Here is an 18,494-nt window from a genome sequence, read left to right on the forward strand (position 1 = left end):
GGATAGTATTGATTGTTGTGAATGGGTGCATTACTACATCTGTTGATCAGAATTAGTTAGGAGGAAGTACCTTAATATTCTTTGATGGATGTAGTCTTCAAGTATGGCTTGTGCCAGATCTAGCTGGAGACAGGAGAAAAACAATTGGATTGGAATTAGTTTGCTGTTTGGAGTTCAGCAGAAAAAGTGGAACCTACTGTACAATAAAATGTTGCACTATGAACTGCTGCTCTTAAGATTCTGGAAAAGGAGACATTTGGCATCCTCAAAGATATACCATTACATTCCCTTTTCACTGTTTTTCTGGTTCATTTCTTCTGGTGTGCAGTGGTTGTGGAGGATGCTCAATTCTTACTGGGTAGTTTTGGATTCTACTCCATTTTTCTGTTTGTTTGTTGTTTTAAAATTTTGCTACTTTAGTAAAATTTGGATCATTCTTTATCTGCTGGTATTTGACTCTGTCACGGAAAGGAGTTTATTACACAAAGCAGGCAAATTTACAGCAGAACAATGTCTTTGCCTTGTATCACATGACATCACTACTTTCCTACCACTCTCCTAGTGGGAGACAGTTTGAAAGCATTTGTTTTGCAAAAGGTCATTGAAAGATTATTTGTTTTTATAAAAGAAAGACTTTCTAGGTTGTTATCCCTGGAAGAGTAGTGGGAAAGGAGCAGCACGATCTGATGCTGTTGTCCTGCTGTAGTTACAATTTTCCAGCTTGTGTGATAAACTCCTTTCTTTAATTTCCATGATATTCCCTAGAGTTAAATACCAGTAAGCATAGGAGGATCCAAACTTGGCCAAAGTACAAAATAAAATATTTTGCATGGTTTTCAAAAATACCCAGTGAAGCTCAACCATCCAACATGGCCATAGAACCCTGGATGACCTTTGCAATAAATGCAGTTGCAATTTGTGTGCTTCATACAATAAACTCCAAAACATGAAGTGAATTGCATCTTTGGAATTTAGTTCATATTTTCATTTTCTTTCATAACTAGAAATCTCATTTTAATTGTATTAGTATGGAATTTTTATGACATTCTTGCTCACTATGAGCACTAATCTTTATCTTATAACTGTAACCCAAAAATGTGACATTTCCAGCATGGATACACTGATATGGAGTTCAGTTTATTGCCATCATTTAGCACTGCCACTAAACAATAGTATTGGCCACCAAATTTACTAGATCATGCTGGGTACTGCAAGATATTTATTCCATTTTTTATTCCAAATAGGAAGCTATGTGTATGGATTTTCATTTGACAAACCATATGTCTTCACATGAATTGAGTCTCTTGCAGAACTAGCAGTGATGAAAGGATCAAAATCAGGTTTAAGGATAGAATATTGTAAGAGAGAATTTAACCCTTTGCTCCCACATGGTCCCAGTTCAGATTGTAGCTGATATTTGATCTGGAAAGAAAGCTTCCATTGTTTTTAATAGTTCCATTAGCCTCCTTCTTAATTTTTAAAGCCCTAGCTATTCTAGACTCTTGCAGATTAAAAAAAAGGACAGGGGAGAAATGTAAGTTACGGCCAAGGATCAGTACACTTGGTTAACTCCCTTCTCTCCCTTTCTGTTCCCCATGCTAGGGTCACAGTCCATGTCACTATGGTTGGTATTTCCCAAATGACAACTTGTCAGGCAATTGCCTGTTTTATTACTCCTGCTCCATATTTTTTGCACCTAGATCACGTAAGTTAGAGTAGGCTAGAGGTACTAGTGTTCTTATACAGTGTAATACAATTTCATATAGTGTTGTTCACTTATTGCATTAAATAAATAAAAGTGAATAAAAAATTGTTTTCTCTCTCTTGTTAGATGGCAGTGCCAGAGAGAGTTATCCCAGCTATCTTTCAGACCTGTCTTTCTTATACACTTATAGCCAAACTTGCTCCTAAATGGAACCAAGCTGGTCATCTCTTGATACAAGGTATTTTCTGGAATTGTAGACAGTTGCAGTCATTTATAGTGATTTTCATATATCTACACCTATAGTGTAAAATATTTGCTATAGATTCCATACATTTTCCTGCTATCGTTTTTTGTTCTGTCATTCTGAAGGTGTTCAAAATGTACATTAATTTTTGAGAAATGTCTAGAATCTTTGTATATTTGTGCATTCTTCCTAATCTTGGTTTGCCATCAAACTGTCTCTATAGTTATAAGTAGTTTGAAAAAGAACAGTGAAAAGGAATCTGTGTGCTGACATTTAACTGGACATGATTAAGCTAGGCTATGCAGCTACATTTCTTCTTTCTCCATGAAGAACAATTCAGCATTGTTTAGAACAGTAACCGTTTTCTACAGTTCATCAGTCTCACCAACCTCCCATTTAATTCTCGCCACTGAGTATTGTAATCTCTGTTACATGGTGTTGGTTATCAGGATAGCACATTTATAAGTAATAAAAACCAGACATATGGGACAATAAGGATAAATTGATATAAAAATAATAAATGTTCATTCCATTCTATTTATTTTAAGAAATGTACATATTCATAGCCATACCTTATAAACAGTAGGTGGAATGTATAAAATTAGTCTGGGCTGTAGCAATCGAGGTTGTAGAAAGAGCTCATATCACTGTAAAGCATTTACATTAACATTTCCTGCACTGGAAAAATGAGCATGTTAGGTAGAAATAATAACAATAACAATAATAATAATAATAATATAATAATAATAAAAACTTTATTTATATACCGCCCTATCTCCCCTAGGGGACTCAGGGCGGTTTCCAATCAAAGGTCTTATGTCCAAATTCCTCTCTGATATATTCATTTTGAGTGCACTGTATACATTGTAGGGACTTGAGCATTACAGAAGGTAGGTTTTGCCATTAATGCAATAAGATTCCACGTGCAGTGTTTTGCTTTTCATCGTTAGAATCTATAGCCATTTTTAATTAGGAAAAAGACCAACTTCTAAATCAGAGATCACTCTTTCTATACTCATATGGAAGCAGTTCCAAATTCTGAGACATTCAGAAAAACAAATTTGGTTAGATTATATTTTGTGCTTTTATTGAATTTTTATGTACATAATGCTTGCTGAGAGATCTTTATAAAATTATGAAAACAATAGCATTTTGTTTGCATACATGTTAAGTTTAGTGGACTTCTAACTGCCACATCTTTCCTTTCCCCTGTGCTGCACAAGAAATATTTTGGTGCACATCTTGCACAAGATCATCCTTTCCAAAATACTGTTTTGTAAAGGCTTTGCAAAGGTCACAGTAAAAGGGAATTTTGTAATATGTACCAATTTCATTTTTTAAGGGAAAGATTTTCTATCACAACACGGAAAGCAAAATGCAATTGGTGAGTACAATATTAAGGAAAATATATATGGTTCTTTTCAATCTCATATTATCTTGTTGATGTGTAAGCATACATCAGTGGCTGAACATAGAGCAGATGTCATAACGTTACCTTGTTTTATATTATGTGCCATTTAACTACATTCATGGAACATGGAACCATTTGTGTTACTGTTCATAAAATACTAGCAAATTCAGTAGATGTGCCAATGTCATTTCCATACTACCTGTATGTGGTGACTTTTCTGTGTGTCTGAAGTAAACAAACAATTTGCAAACCCCCCGGTGGCGCAATGGGTTAAACCCTTGTGCCGGCAGGACTGCTCACCTGAAGGTTGGGTTGCTAACCTAAAGTTGTTTCTGACATGATTAATAGTAAAATTATGTAGGCATCAGATATATCACAGAAATTATCATAAGATGAACCTCTAGAAGTTTTTCCATACTAATATCTGGTGAAGAACACTGTATTTTTGGAACCCTGACTCCTCAGCCATGATGGAAGCAGATAATACAAGCACTTACACCGCTGCCAATTTGAAAGATCCTTACCCCCAGGCTTGCAATCTTTAGACACAAAAGGAAAAGGGGGTGGCGGTTGTGAAAGGGGTTACGTTCAGCAGATACTGACTGTTCTGTCCCCCAGAGGCCACAGTAATGGCATTTGGGATGGAGGAAGATACTTTGTCCTATGCTTTCCAAGCAGCATCAAAAACATACAATTTTGTATGCATAAAGGGCCTCATAAACGTGTAGTGTTGTTAAAAGCACAAGTTTAATATAACAACAATAATCATTATTACCCACCTCTCCCTGTGGCTTGAGATATGATACAGCATTATTAAAATAAAAGATAAAACACTATTAAAAGACATACAACAAGAGACACCGATTTAAAATACAAGTTAAAATCTACAGATTAAAAATCACGACCTAAAATTGACTGGGTAGGCCTGCTGGAAAAGATGAGCCTTCAGTTGTGTCTTAAATTCCAACAGCTGATTTAGCTGTCAAATCTCTTCAGGCACGTCATTCCACAGGCTTGGGGCAGCTGATGAAAAGGTCCTCTGGGTGATGGTTGCCAGTCAGTTTCTGGCAGGCTGGTGTAGGAACTAAGTGTTTCTGGCATATTGTACAGGAGAATGCGCTCCTGTAGGTAACCTGGACCCAAAACAAGTAGTCAATTTTTTGGGTAGTCAATGTTTTTGTAGTCAATGCTTTCAATATTTGATGCTTTTCCTTAATCCTTCTGTCCTGTTTTGTCTTTCAAGAACAGCCTTAAAACAATATTAAATTATATTATATTAGGAATATGTAGTCAATTTTTGAGTAGTCAAAGTTTTTGTAGTCAATGCTTTCAATATTTGACATTCAATAGGCTTTTTCTTAATCCTTCTGTCCTGTTTTGTCTTTCAAGAACAGCCTTAAAACAATATTATATATTAGGTTGGGTAAAATGGCCAAGATATAAGGATGTGTTGATTGATAAAGAGAAACAGCAAATATGAGCTTAAAACACAGGAAGGAATAAGATTAAATTTTAATATGATTTCTTAATTTCAGTATGCGCAAATAAAAGAACAATTTGCCAAGGATAAGTTAATCAGATTTAGTGAACCAGATAATATATGGGACAAAATAATTGCGACAAATAAGAAGATAATATCCAAGATATATAACAAACTATTAGATTGGTCAATGGAAACCGAAGAAATTAAGAACTGTATGGTAAATTGGGCGAGGAATATTGGTCGTCCGATTAAATTAATGGAATGGGAATTAATTTGGAATAAAAAAACTTAAAAATTCTTACTCTTCAGATTTAAAAGAAAATTGGCTTAAGATTTTCCACCGTTGGTATATGACCCCTAAAAAATTAGGCATGATGTATAAAAACTATGACAACAAATGTTGAAAATGTAAGGTCCAAGAAGGTTCTTTCTTTCATATTTGGTGGACCTGTGAGAAATCAAAAAAATATTGGAAAATAATCCATGAAGAAACTCAAACTATGCTAAACAAGAAATTCCCACTAAAACCAGAATATTACCTATTAGGAATTATGAACACGGATACGAAATTTGACACAAACAACAATATTTTATTTACATATAGTACCACAGCCGCAAGGTTGACATTTGCTAAACAATGGAAATTAGAGAAAATTCCGACGAAAGAACTCTAGTTGTATAAATTAAAAGAAATTCAGGATATGGATAGACTTACCTTCCTCCCAGGGCCGGTCCAACGTGGAGGCCGTTGAAGCGGCCGCTTGGGGCGCACGTCAAGGGGGGCGCTGTCGAGGCCTTGACATCGCCCCCGTGTGAATTTACTAAAGAGGGAGGCGGCGGCGGGGAATCATCACCTCCCTCCTCAGTGAAGAGCTAGGCCTCAGATGAGGCCTTTGCTGAGGAGGGAGGCGATGGTCCCCGCTGCTGCTGCCTCCTCCCTCCTCGGTGAACGCGGAAGGCCTATCTGGGGCCTAGCTATTCTCGCGAGGTCTCGCGAGACTTTGTGAGAAAAGCCAGGCCGCAGTAGGCCTTCCACGTTCGCCAAGGAGGGGCGCGGCGGTGGGGACCATTGCCTCCCTCCTTGGCAAAGGCGGAGGACTCGCGAGACTTCGCGAGAATAGCTAGGCCGCAGTAGGCCTTCCGCGTTCGCCAAGGAGAGAGGCGGCGGCGGGGACCATTGCCTCCCTCCTTGGCAAAGGCCTTCCGCCACTAGGTTCGCTTACAAAGCGAAATTACCTAGGGCCGGCCCTGCTTCCTCCTAAAAGAGACTAGAGGAAAAAGTATCAGAGAAACAAACTGGGAAAAAATAGAAGAATACTTTTAGAGAATGGAGACTTAAGAAATGTATCCAAGTGAAATGATAATTTTATGTAAAATGGTATACCGTAAAGGAAAAGAATGAAAGATTACTTCCCCTTTTGTATGTTTCCCCTAAACCTCATCCCTATTATTGTTAACCTTTCTTTTCCAGCCCCCCTTTTTTCCTGTCCCCCCTTTCCTACCACCTCCACTCACCCCCCTTTCCCACCTCCCCTCCTCTCCCGAATTTACCCATTATTCCTCACACTCCTTACCTACCATGTTTCCCCCGGTTTTAAATACTTGCACTGTATCAATAAATTACTTAATAATTAAAAAAACAATGTGGTAAGTAAATGAAAACTGCTCTACTTCAGCAAAACATAAAGAACAGCACACTCAGTGATATAATGCAAAAGAAAGCAAGGAAGACTTAGGGCAAACACAGTTCTTAAGTCTCTGATAAATTCCCAAATCAAGTAGCAGCCTTACTTCAGACAAAGAAACAGCAATAAATCCTTAGGAGTAGTTTCCTAGATGCAGACTCGAAGCAGCCACAAGGGGAGCGAAGGCTTAGGCATTAGAGTCAGTTTGTTACCATCAAAAGCTTGACTGCACCTGCTTCTGATTTATAGCCCTGAATTTCCCCACAGCTGCTAGGGCGGTTCCCAATTACTCAGCTGCATTTCTGGCAGCTATTCTAGCTGAACCACGTCTGCTCTGTTTCCTTTCGCCTTTCCTGAAATATGGGTACTTGCAAAATCTCCTCCTCAGATTCCAACCGCCCCTCTGATTCATGAACACTTTCCTGCACCCTAACCCTAACCCTCCTTCCCTTCCTCTTCTGAAGAAGAGGAATCCCTAACACCCTCCTTATTATCCAACATTTTCGCTTATCCAACATTCTGCCAGCCTGTCTATGTTGGATAAGCGAGACTCTACTGTATATGAGTAATATGCTCACTCCTGGATGTTCCTGTGACCAATTTGGCTGCTGTGTTTTGAACTACTTGCAGTTTCCGAAATTGGTACAGAGGTAGCACAAGGTAAAGCACATTGCAGAAGTTTAACCCTAACTGCACACTGACCCTGTCTCATTTGAAAGGCACAGGAAGGTTAAGAAAGTTATATTGTATCACCTGTGCTGTAATGATTAGGAGTTCAGCAACTAAGGCTGCAGCGACAAGTAATGGGGATTTCCTCAAGCATATCATGAGTTTACACATAATAAACAATGTGTCTTTACTTGGTCCTTGTCCCATTGGAAAACATAATGTTCCTCTTCTTCTGTTTGAGAGCTTTAAGGAGAATCTTTTTTTAAAAGTACCAGTTTACACTACTGTTTTGGATAAGAACCAGTTGAGTGGGGAAGGTTGGGGCCAGTTTTCTGAGTCACCTAGGTCCCCTGATAGTTCTCACAACAGAAGGAGTAACTCCCTTGTTTGTTTTGGCACCTGTAAAAGGCAGTATTTTTTGCATTTAGAATTCGTATGCACATATTTGTAGGTTAGCTTTTCACACACACCCTTCTCTACTAGCTTCATTTTATAGACGCACAGGTGTCAATCAGAGCAAAGGGAAAACAAAGGCTATTTGATTAATCAAATGTGTGCATGTTTTGCAGGATTTTTTTCTGAAAAAATCCTACAGCCATTGTGGCCATGTGATCAGACACAAACCGATACACCGATCGTGTGCACACAGTGGAATCTTCTCCTTGTGCCAGTGTGACTATGAAATGGTCATATTCATTTTGGTTTGGATTAAAACATTATTTGGCAGTAAAGGGGTGAAACCTGGCCAGGGATACTACTCAGTGGAGCTGAAATATAGTCCTTGTTTAAATTCATCCATGGTTTCAATTTTCCTAACAGCTTCAGGAGCAATAACTTCAAGCCACCTTTTAGTTATTGAAAATCCTAGAGTTACATAGAGAAAGGATTATTACTTGGCAAAGAGATTATTTAAAACTCTTGGATTTTTCATATTGCCATAGTAAATATTGTTTGCTTCTGTATATTTGTGGTGAAAAGAGACAGACATATTGGACATTATGGATTTTATTTCAGTTATGGACATCAATGTATTAGAAACTCAGCTCTGCATTAGTGTGGAAGTTTCTACAATCCGGCTACCTCCAGCTAAGGTACAGAGCAATTCAATGTTTCCTGATAAGCTTTGTTGTTACTAAGAGATGGTTCACACAGCTGGTTGTGACTGATTCAAGAAGTATGCTTTTCTCCCACCCCCAATAAACCAAGCTTATGATTCTTTCCACAGAATGAAGGAGATCAATGGCTATCAGAAAACCAGACATTATATTTTTTTCCAAAGAAAATACATATTTGTTCTATACAATTATGTGCTTCTAAATTTTGTTTGTGCAATCTAAACCTAGTAGGCAGAATATTTCCAAGAAAATTTATCTTTTTTTCTTTTCTCAATACTAAAGAGTTTAGATACACATTCTGAGCTAATACAAGGTTGCATGACATGACTGAAGTTTTTGAACAGTGGTCATGACTCATAGCTAAAAATTACAACAGTATGACCAATATGTTCTTTGTTTATATTTTTAATGGAGAAGCAAAAGTGAACGAGAACACTTTAGGTTTAGTTTTACAGTATATGTTTAAAATGCGTCTTTTATTGCAGTAAGACATTGGTTTCTTATATTTCAAGTTGGGATAAGGATAACCTTCAAATCTCAAAAGCTTGAGTCCTTTTTAGAATTAATAAATTGTCTTAAATGTTAAAATGATACGCTCATATGATGAAATTTTTTGAAATCATCATGTGAATGCTGTAGCATGCTTTTGTAAAACTTTATGGAGATTCTCTTACTTGCAGAGAAAGGGTAAGGGACTTAAATAATCCATAATTTATCTGAATGTTTTTCTTTAAAAACCATCTCATGGGAATAAAATTGTTAAATCAGCTCTGAGGGTGGACTAAAAGTTTCCCTCTGTTAGGAGCATGTAGAGGCTGGCACACAGTCACTCCCTCTCTTCCCACACTATGTTCCTGATCCTTTTCTCTCTCTCCAAAACCAGATTTACAGCATGGTAGAGGTGAGCAGTGCAGATCTTTATGTGGAGACAGAGGCCCCATCTTCTACGGACCATTTTGATTGGTGTGAGGTTTGATCAGCCTGCGGGTGTCCATGAGACGCATGCAGGCTGATCTGATGTAACCCAGGGAAAGTTGCTTGATGTGGCTGTACCCCAGGTTTAAAAAACACAGTTGAAAACATGAATCCTGCACTAGGATTTGGTCTTTCCCCTGGATTTATTATTATTATTATTATTATTATCATCATCATCATCATCATCATCATCATCATCATCATCATCATCATCTTCTTATATTTATTTATACCCTGCTTTATCTCTCCCAAAGGAGACTCAAAGTGGCTTAACATGAAAGCATCAACATACAATTTAAAATATACAAATATGAAAACATTAAAACAGGATTAAATATAAACATTTTAAAAGTCCCATTAAAAACCAATTAAAACATATTCAAAGTTAAAAACCACAACACCCCCGATATGATCTTAAAAACCTTCTTCTTTAAAAGCCTGTCTGAATAAAAAGGGTTTAGCCTGCCACCAGAAGGACAGCAAGGAGGGACTCATTCTGACATCCCTGGGCAGGGAGTTCCAGAGTTGAGGGGCAGCCACCGAGAACGCTCACTCTCTCGTTCTCACCAACCGAGCTTGAGATGGAGGTGGGACTGAGAGAAAAATCTCTCCTGAAGATTTCAGGGCCTGGGCAGATTTGTACAAGGGGATGCGGTCAGACAAATAGCCTGGACCCAAACTGTCTAGGGCTTTAAACGTCATAACCAGCACTTTGAATTGCGCCCAGAAACCGACTGGCAGCCAGTGGTGCTGCTGTAACAGGGGGGTTGGATCCCTATTCCATAGTCTGCCTTCTGACTGACCAGGAGTACCTCTGTCTTGTCTGGATTAAGTTTCAATTTGTTTGCCCTCATTCAGCCCATTACTGATGACAAGCACTGGTTTAGGGCCAGGACAGCTTCCTTGGCATTAGGTGGAAAGAAGTAGTAGAGTTGGGTGTCATCTGCATAATAGGTGGCACCATACTTCAAAACTCTGGATGACCCCTCCCCGCGGTTTCATGTATATGTTAAACAGCATGGGGAACAAAATGGAACCCTGAGGAACCCCACAAGTAAATCGCCAGGGATTCGAACAGGAGTCCACCAGAGTTTGGGAAGTGCAGACACCCTTCCAGTTCCTGTGTAGAATTGGCCATGGGTGTCTCAACAGCCATCCCACACTCCCTGGGCTCAGGCTCGCTCCTCTTAGGCTTCTTTGCCAGTCACAAGGCATGGAACCACGAAGAGAAGCTGCAGATCACACAGTAGGTGTGTTTCCCCCCCTTTTACCTTGCAACAATGGGGTAGGATAGAGACTGGTTTTGGCATAGCTTGACAGTGCAAACACCTTTCCACAGCCAAGGTGGCTTAAGTGCGTTTTGCCAGGGCACAATGTGGTGTGGAACTCGCATTTTGCATGCCAGTTCTGCCCTGAATTTTGTGGCTGTGTAGACCCAGCCGACCAAGGGCAAGATGGATGGACGGTATCCTTGAAGTGACTGGGTTGACCTTGAAGTAACTGGGGGCAGTGAAGGCCGACAGGGAGCTCTGGCGTGGACTGGTCCATGAGGTCACGAAGAGTCGGAGACGACTAAACGACTGAGCAGCAGCAGCAGAACCGGCCAATAAGGAGAAGAGAGTTGATCCAAGACTGGGTCTTCATCTCCATGGTTGAAACTCTGTCCTGCATTCTAGTGGTAATTCCAACAGTAGAAAAGCTTATTGATCTAATTGATCTCTTCTAGTTGGATCTACCAAAAGGATTCAGGCCTCTGTCTTTAGCCTTTGTAATGGAGGAGAGGAGGAATATGATATCTTCAATATCTCCTAGGATTCTGTCACATGGATGATTGTTCCCTAAAACACGTTGTGAATGTCAAAATTATTAATTTTCATTAAATATAGTAAATTCTGCATAAATCTGAAGGATCTTATGTTGACTGAATACTTCCCTGTTTTGAGTTTTTTATACATTTGAAATATTACTACATTGATTTTTTTTCTTTTTCTAGCTAGAAGATTTTGATATTTCAACAAACATCATAAAGAAATTTGACAGTGATGGTAGTGCAGTCATTCAAAGCTGTTCTATTTTAAGTAACTGGTGTTATGTATTGCCAAGGTATTCCTTTAATGTTTTGACAAGAAATATTCCTGATATAACTTTATTATTTTTACATTCTTCATGACCAAAGCAAAATCAATGCTTACTACTTTTATCTTTGCTAATACAATTTAAAAAAACAGAGAATTTTCAATAGCCATGTGTTAATGCAAGTCACATTCAATTTTAATTTTGAAAACCTGTCTTTCAAGGCTTCCCCTCACTTATTATTTTAATCTTTGCACCTTTCTAGAAGAAAATCTTCCTGTAACTTACTTAAAGCTCTATCAAACTAAATATGGTTTTTGTATATATAATTTATCAGATGTTTCTTTTTCTATATGGGAATCTGAATAAAATATTTTAAGATGTTGTAAGATAACCTTCCAGTATGAAGATATAAATATTGCAGTAGTTCCGTTTCTTTCCAAAATAACTCAGTTGTTTCAAACTAAGTGATGTTATAGTGGTACAACTAGCTCACTAGCATGGTACCATCTATCTCAAAAATCTTTACTAGAGGATTATACTTTTTAACCAAATTATCTCTTTCTTACCTGTATACAGTATGAAAATGGGTCAGATCATAAACATCAGTCATTTTATTCCATCTGATTCTCCTTTTCAATCATACAATGAGTTGCAGTTGCATTGGAAAAATCTGGTACGACAATGTAGTTGCCCTTTGTTTCCATTATCCATTACATTCTATAAAAGGAATTATTTACTTGTATAATTTTATATATATATCTGTATATTGTCTTTAGTACGGCTATAGCCTACCAAAGGATTCCCAGAAGTATTGCAACATTTACTTCAAATTCATAGGAGAGCAACTCTTCACGTATCTTTTGTATGTTTTAAATTCATATACCAAACTATCATTTGTGGTCCCTACCTAAGACCTTGTATCAAGCCATTTGCACCCTGGCTCACTTTCAACACAGGTCTTCAGAGATGCAGAAATGGCCTCAAATGTAAGTTGCCAATGTGAGAAAATAGTGATTGCTTTATGGCAGCCCCATAATGTCATTTCTTACCATTCTTGTTAAATGAGATCCCTCAATTCAGAATGTTGTGGATCAAATATACCGTTGCCTTTCACATTTGCAGTTTCTACTTTCACGGTTTGATTATTCATAGATGTGATTAAAATGTTACATCTAGGAATCTCTGTATCCAGTATGACTATAATCAACTTCCTTCATGCTGGAGAACCTAGAGATTCCTAGAGAGAACACCTCTGTAGACATTTGCAGGTCCTCCTGTGCGATTCTATGAGCAGCTTCCAGAAGAGGTTGTAGAGTAATGCTGGAGGACCCGGAGACAACTAGAGCAGTTTTATTTTCATGTTTATTAACAGGTTTGTTCATTGTAGTTTTGTATCACTAACTGAAGTAACTGTGGAAGGTTGACTAGTTTGTTCAAATTAGTTTGGAAATTCCTTATGTACATTCTCTAGTGGTTCCCCTACAAATGGAAGCTAGAGAAGAGCATAATTTTGTCACTCCCATCAATTTCATTGGGTCTAGTATGGAAGTGACCCTTGATAGCTTGTTTCCCCTCTCCTTCACTTTTACGTTACTCAAGAAAGTATTACTTCGTCATAGATATTTCTCAAAGAATTATTTCAGTACTTAACAGTAATCCAGATATCCTATGAGTTGCATCCGAAGTCAACCAGTCCAGTACTTTCCCAGAATAAATTTGGATGGTGTTTTAGATGCTTTTATTACTGATGTGAAGACTATTATTCATACATGTGGGTTTCCCCTTAAGATGACAAATAAAGCACTATATGCCACAAAAGAACTTACACAAGCATCTGCTCAGGTAAAAAAAAAGCTCGGACCTTTCTTTTTTATGAACATATAATTGATAGAACTATGAAAAGAGATAATTGCTTTGATTCTTACTATCTTAGAAAGGGAAAGCCCTCTTTACTACTTTTATGGGATTGAGGTAGTATATGACATATCAGAAATGTAATAATGAGTATAATTATTGCCTTAATGTAGAAATGAACACATCAGGTACAGTCTGGATAATTTTTTCTATACGTTGTTTTTGTATTTTACTGACACTCTGATATCTGCAAATGTTTACCAAAAACGATTCCAAATCATCTAACTACTTAGGATGTGTAATCATAATGACCAGTTTGCTACTTATTTGACTTTGGTAAAAAAAAATGTAATATAGCAAGGCATCATAATCAACTTCTTTGACTGAAGGGTCAAAACTTCTCATTGTTCTGTACATGTGGGTTTGAATCAATAATGTCAATTGGTACTGAGAATGTTCTTGCAAAAATGAGATCAAGTTTGATCTAAGTAAATTTTCACTGCTAGTGACCAATGAGCAAAATCCTGCACTGCTTTAGTGCATTTGCAGTACAGTCTGTTGGAGTGCAGGATGCTCAGTAGCTTTAAATTTAATGTAGCAGATCTGTCCCAGAGGTTGACTTTAATGCTTGTTCCTGGCATGACCCTATTGATTCCCAACAACTGTATGGTAAAACCTGTGCATCCTTCTGTTGGGAAAGACCCTTGCATAAGCAAATTTAATAACACTGGGACAATATGTTTATTTATAAATCAATCCTTAAGAAGATAGAGATTAGTATAAACATGCTTGTGTCCAGCATGGGTATAAGATTATTACAACTACCGGTAGTAATTTGACTATGGAGATTTTTAAGAGAGCTTGTATATAAGTGAATTTGGAGATAGTAAGTACAGATTCTGTACCTATAAGGAATGGTGATAATCTACTCTTGGCTGGATCTTCACTGTCACACAGTACTGCTCAATGCAGTTAAACTGAATTATTGTGATGTCTCATGGGCCTTGTAGTCCCGTTCCTAGTACTATTGTGGCAGACGAAGAGGAAAACATGGGATTTCCACCGGTTCAGCCAGAATCGGAGCCCCTGCACCTGGAGGATGTTTGCCCTCAAGAAGTCAGCCAAACAAGCCTTGGGCAGAATTCTCCCCCGTTTTCCCGGAAAGACAATTATAATAGAGATAGAGGAGCTAGGGAGGCTAATCGCCGGAGTCTCAGAATCGCAGCCAAACAATTAGCTGATTAAGTCTGCTTCCCTTGGGAAATTCTAAGGAGTCATGCATCTGGACACAGCTTGGGTTTCACTTCTTGTTCTCCAGGGAAAGTGTTCTATTGGCGGGAAAACAAGATCCTATATAGGGGTTTTGCCGCAAGGGGAACCTTGCGGAGTCAATTTGTCAGCTCGAGGAGTGTGTTCGTGTGTGGACTCCAGTTCCTTGTTTCCCGGATCAAGTTCAAGCCTGCCTTGTTTCGCGTTTGCCACGGACCTTGTTCTTGCTTCTTGTTTTGCCTCGTATCAAGTCTTGTTTTGCCAAGAATCTAGTTTGTTCTCTAGCCTTGTTGTCAAGCTTCAATGGACTAAAAGACCTTGTCATCTCCCCACACTATTGCTTGGCAAAGTGTGTGTTTCGGTTAATGGATTATAACTTTGGACTCTAATATCACATATTGGACATCATTTTCCTGGACTATATTTGACCTTTCCTGAAAGGTCTACTTCTGAACTATATTCTTCACTTGTTTTTATTGACTTTATATATTTCTTTAATAAAGATATTAGATAGATTCTGGTCTCTGCGCATGGTTATTGGTGCTCTGCAGCCTGGGTCCTGACAATTATATGGATCTACACTGACTATATAATACAGATTCAAACTATATTAAGATCTGCTGGCGAGGCCCTTCTCTTGCTCCCACCACCATCCCAAGCGAGGCTGATGGGGACGAGGGAGCGTGCCTTCCTGATGGTGGCCCCCCGGCTCTGGAATGCCCTCCCCAAAGAGATCATGCAAGCCCCTAAATTGCCCTCTTTCTGCAAGGAACTGAAAACCTGGTGGTTCCGGGAGGTCTTTGAGCAAGATTAGTCAGCTGTTCAACATGTTGACCTTGCTCTACACACTATCTACCCCCGGGTCCTATGATACACTGAAATACAAGTCTTTGCCTATCTTTTAATTGATTATGTCTACCTCACAGCCCTGATTACTGTACTGGACTCTTTCATGTTGATTGGTACTGTAACTGTGTTCATTTTAGATTGAACTGTTTTTTACTGCTGTTTTATGATATTATTTTTATTATGTTTGTTTGTTCATGCTGTTGTATGTTGTTTTGACAACTGACTGTTTTGTACATGCTGGAAACCACTCTGAATCCTCTCGAGGAGATGGAGTGGTTTATAAATAAAGGATGATGATGATGATGATGATTATTATTATTATTATTATTATTATTTTATATGGCAGCGTAGATCCAGCCACTGCTGCAGTTCAGGCTTCCATTGTCTGTTAGGGACAGTATGCTTTCTTGGTTTATCTTTGCATCTACATCATTATGCCATAGTTTTGACTAACTTTCTTAATAAGGTTAAAACATTTTTGGAACAATGGGACCTGGCAAATATCATATAATGCTTATACTTGCTGCTGCTGCTCAGTCGTTTAGTCGTCTCCGACTCTTCGTGACCTCATGGACCAGTCCACGCCAGAGCTCTCTGTCGGCCGTCACCGCCACCAGTTCCTTCAAGGTCAAGCCAATCACTTCAAGGATATTGTCCATCCATCTTGCCCTTGGTCGACCTCTCTTCCCTTTTCCTTCCATTTTCCCCAGCATTGTGATCTTTTCCAAGCTTTCCTGTCTCCTCATGATGTGGCCAAAAGACTTCAGCTTTGCCTCTAATATCCTTCCCTCCAATGAGCAGCCGGGCATTATTTCCTGGAGGATGGACTGGTTGGATCTTCTTGCAGTTCAAGGCACTCTCAGGATTTTCCTCCAGCACCAGAGTTCAAAAGCGTCTGTCTTCTTTCGCTCAGCCTTCCTTATGGTCCAGCTCTTGCATCCACAGGTTACTATGGGGAATACCATTGCTTTGACTATGCTTATACTTAGGGATCATATTTTAAAATAATTATGAAAATGTACCCTGTGCCCTATCAATTAATGCTATATAATGCAACTTAATTGATGTTATATAATGTAACTCAAATTGTTGTTTTGTTTATTGTATTTTAGGAAATAAACTCTAAACCAGCTAATCTTACTGAAAAAAGAAACTGCAAGTTAACTCTGACCCAAGGAATTTCCCCAAAATGTATGTTCAGCCCTTTAACCTGTACTATAGAAAACAGCCACAAGATGGAGCTTGAAGCCAAGCTGCCAAATACAGGTATCTTTTCTAATCTCAATTTGCTGAGAAAAGATGCGAATCCTGGGGGAGTGGAGAGGAAAGTCTTTAGCAAGGAAGAGTGGAAAACTTCCAAAGAATCTGCATCCATGCTGAACTCAGAAGATTCTTTTAGAATCTCAAATCGTTTTACAAGTGAAAATACCACTAAAATCATACCAATTTTCAAAGGAAAACTGTTGCAGATGGATAGGCAAACCGCAAACGCCATCAATGGAAAGAAAAAGCAGAACATTTCACAATATTCAGCAAAAGTAATGAAAGTTAGCACAGCTGCTAAATCAGCTGTATTCAAGTCAAGTCAAGTCCAACTTGACAAATTATTACAAGACACTTCATTAAGTAATATTGCACACAGAAGTGTTGTTCAGATACAGAATGGAAAAAACAATGTAAAGTCTGCTAAACCGAACTTAATAGAAAAAAATGAGAATGGTGTACTTCTATCAAATGGTGCTTCAACTAACAGAATCATTGGGGGTAATAATTCAAGTACAATCAAACCCAAAAGATTAAATCCATCTTTGACATCTACTAGCTATCAATCAGCACATCCCGCACCGGCTGTCCAACAACATTTGAATAAACCTGCAGATCTCAGCATAGGAAATAATGCCCTGACCAATTGTTCACAAAAAACCCATCTCTATGTAGCTCGCTCAAATGTGGATGAAACAAAATCCACCATAACTTGGAGTCAAACACAAAGTTCAGCTGAAGAAGCAAAACTGAATGTGTGCAGATCAAACAGTTCAGTGCACAAGAGGGCAAAGAAAAGTGGAGAAAAAAAAGAAATGGTAAGATCACAAAAGGCTTTGACTTTATTGTTAATATTTTTAATATTTAATTCTATTTTAAAGCTTGTATATTTCTAGATTTTTAATTGTATTGGATTGGATTCACTGTAAGCTGCTTTCAGTCTCTTTTTAGACAGAAAAAGTGAGGTATAAAAAATAATAATAAAATCATCAAAATTTAAATCAAAGTACTACAAAGGCACCCAGTCATCATCTACAGGTAATAAACACTAGCGCTATTTGGGACATATCATTACAAGAGATTATCATGCTAATTCAAAGAAAAATGCAGAAATCAGATGTTCCAAGCCTACTTCTTAAGTTTCTAAGTTACTTACCTATTGATGATTAGCTTAGACTGTGAGTGCCCTGACCAATTGTGCCGCTAAGCCACTTCCCAGAGAATGGTCTGAATGTACATGTTGGTATTTGTTATGACCCAATGAATAAGAGACTTCCAAACAATGCTATCATCAACAGCTCTACTCAGGTCAGGTCAGAATCAAGGCTGTGACTTCCTTGGTTAGTTTATCTGGCTATAATGCAATCTTCCTCTTCTACAATCCTCTCCATTATCAATAATTAGTGTCTTTTCTAGTGAGTCATGTTTTCTCATGATATTTCCAAATTCTCAGTTTAGTCATCTTGGTTTCTAGGGAGAGTTGAGGCTTGATTTGCTTTAGGATCCACTGATTTATCTTTTTAGCCTTCTATACAACTCTTCCCTGGCACCACATTGCAAATGAGTTGATTTTCTTCTTAGCAACTTTTCTCACTATCCAGGTTTCACAGCCATACATGGAAAGGAGAAATATTGCATGGTCAGTTTTAACTTCTGGCTCCCTGTTAATGCAAATCTTTTTTTTTTTACATTATTTAAAGATTCTGTGGGAATATTCTTCAATTATTGGTTTAGTGATATTCTTTAGCTTTACTCTATATTAGCAGTTCGTGTTCTGTCCCACAATCTGTTTCTGGGCTTGTTTTGCAGAGTGAAGGGCACTTCATCTCCTGCGTCTAATTTTGTAGTCTATTTGATTTCTATATTGGCCATCCAGTGACATCCCTGTATACAGTC

General features: G+C 38.2%; 1 protein-coding gene, 1 long non-coding RNA gene and 1 other non-coding gene across 9 annotated transcripts in view; 1 reads left to right on the plus strand and 2 right to left on the minus strand.

Annotated features, from left to right (window-relative positions):
* The window catches only part of c4h18orf63 (chromosome 4 C18orf63 homolog), a 34,810-nt gene that overhangs the window by 13,110 nt on the left and 3,206 nt on the right, over positions 1 to 18,494 (plus strand). For 5 of the 7 annotated variants that reach the window (XM_062980589.1, XM_062980588.1, XM_062980590.1 and 2 more), the window contains 8 exons: positions 1,832 to 1,943; positions 3,292 to 3,333; positions 8,212 to 8,288; positions 11,281 to 11,390; positions 11,940 to 12,036; positions 12,140 to 12,216; positions 13,025 to 13,205; positions 16,448 to 17,416. In XM_062980589.1, coding sequence (XP_062836659.1) covers positions 1,832 to 1,943; positions 3,292 to 3,333; positions 8,212 to 8,288; positions 11,281 to 11,390; positions 11,940 to 12,036; positions 12,140 to 12,216; positions 13,025 to 13,205; positions 16,448 to 17,416 — 1,665 coding nt within the window. The remainder of the gene's footprint in view (positions 1 to 1,831; positions 1,944 to 3,291; positions 3,334 to 8,211; positions 8,289 to 11,280; positions 11,391 to 11,939; positions 12,037 to 12,139; positions 12,217 to 13,024; positions 13,206 to 16,447; positions 17,417 to 18,494) is intronic. The other 2 variants (XR_010006067.1, XM_062980594.1) reach the window with 1 other exon arrangement.
* Positions 3,015 to 18,494, minus strand: part of LOC134298940 (uncharacterized) — a 34,379-nt gene continuing 18,899 nt past the window's right edge. The window contains exons 3-4 of the long non-coding RNA XR_010006068.1: positions 5,146 to 5,291; positions 3,015 to 4,609 (exon numbers count right to left, since the gene is read on the minus strand). This is a non-coding gene — a long non-coding RNA (uncharacterized LOC134298940). The remainder of the gene's footprint in view (positions 4,610 to 5,145; positions 5,292 to 18,494) is intronic.
* Positions 10,954 to 11,035, minus strand: mir5431 (microRNA mir-5431). Its single transcript, NR_130031.1, has one exon. It is a non-coding gene; the product is annotated as a microRNA mir-5431 (primary transcript).

The sequence above is a fragment of the Anolis carolinensis genome, chromosome 4, assembly GCF_035594765.1.
Source record: "Anolis carolinensis isolate JA03-04 chromosome 4, rAnoCar3.1.pri, whole genome shotgun sequence".
Lineage (NCBI taxonomy): Eukaryota > Metazoa > Chordata > Lepidosauria > Squamata > Dactyloidae > Anolis > Anolis carolinensis.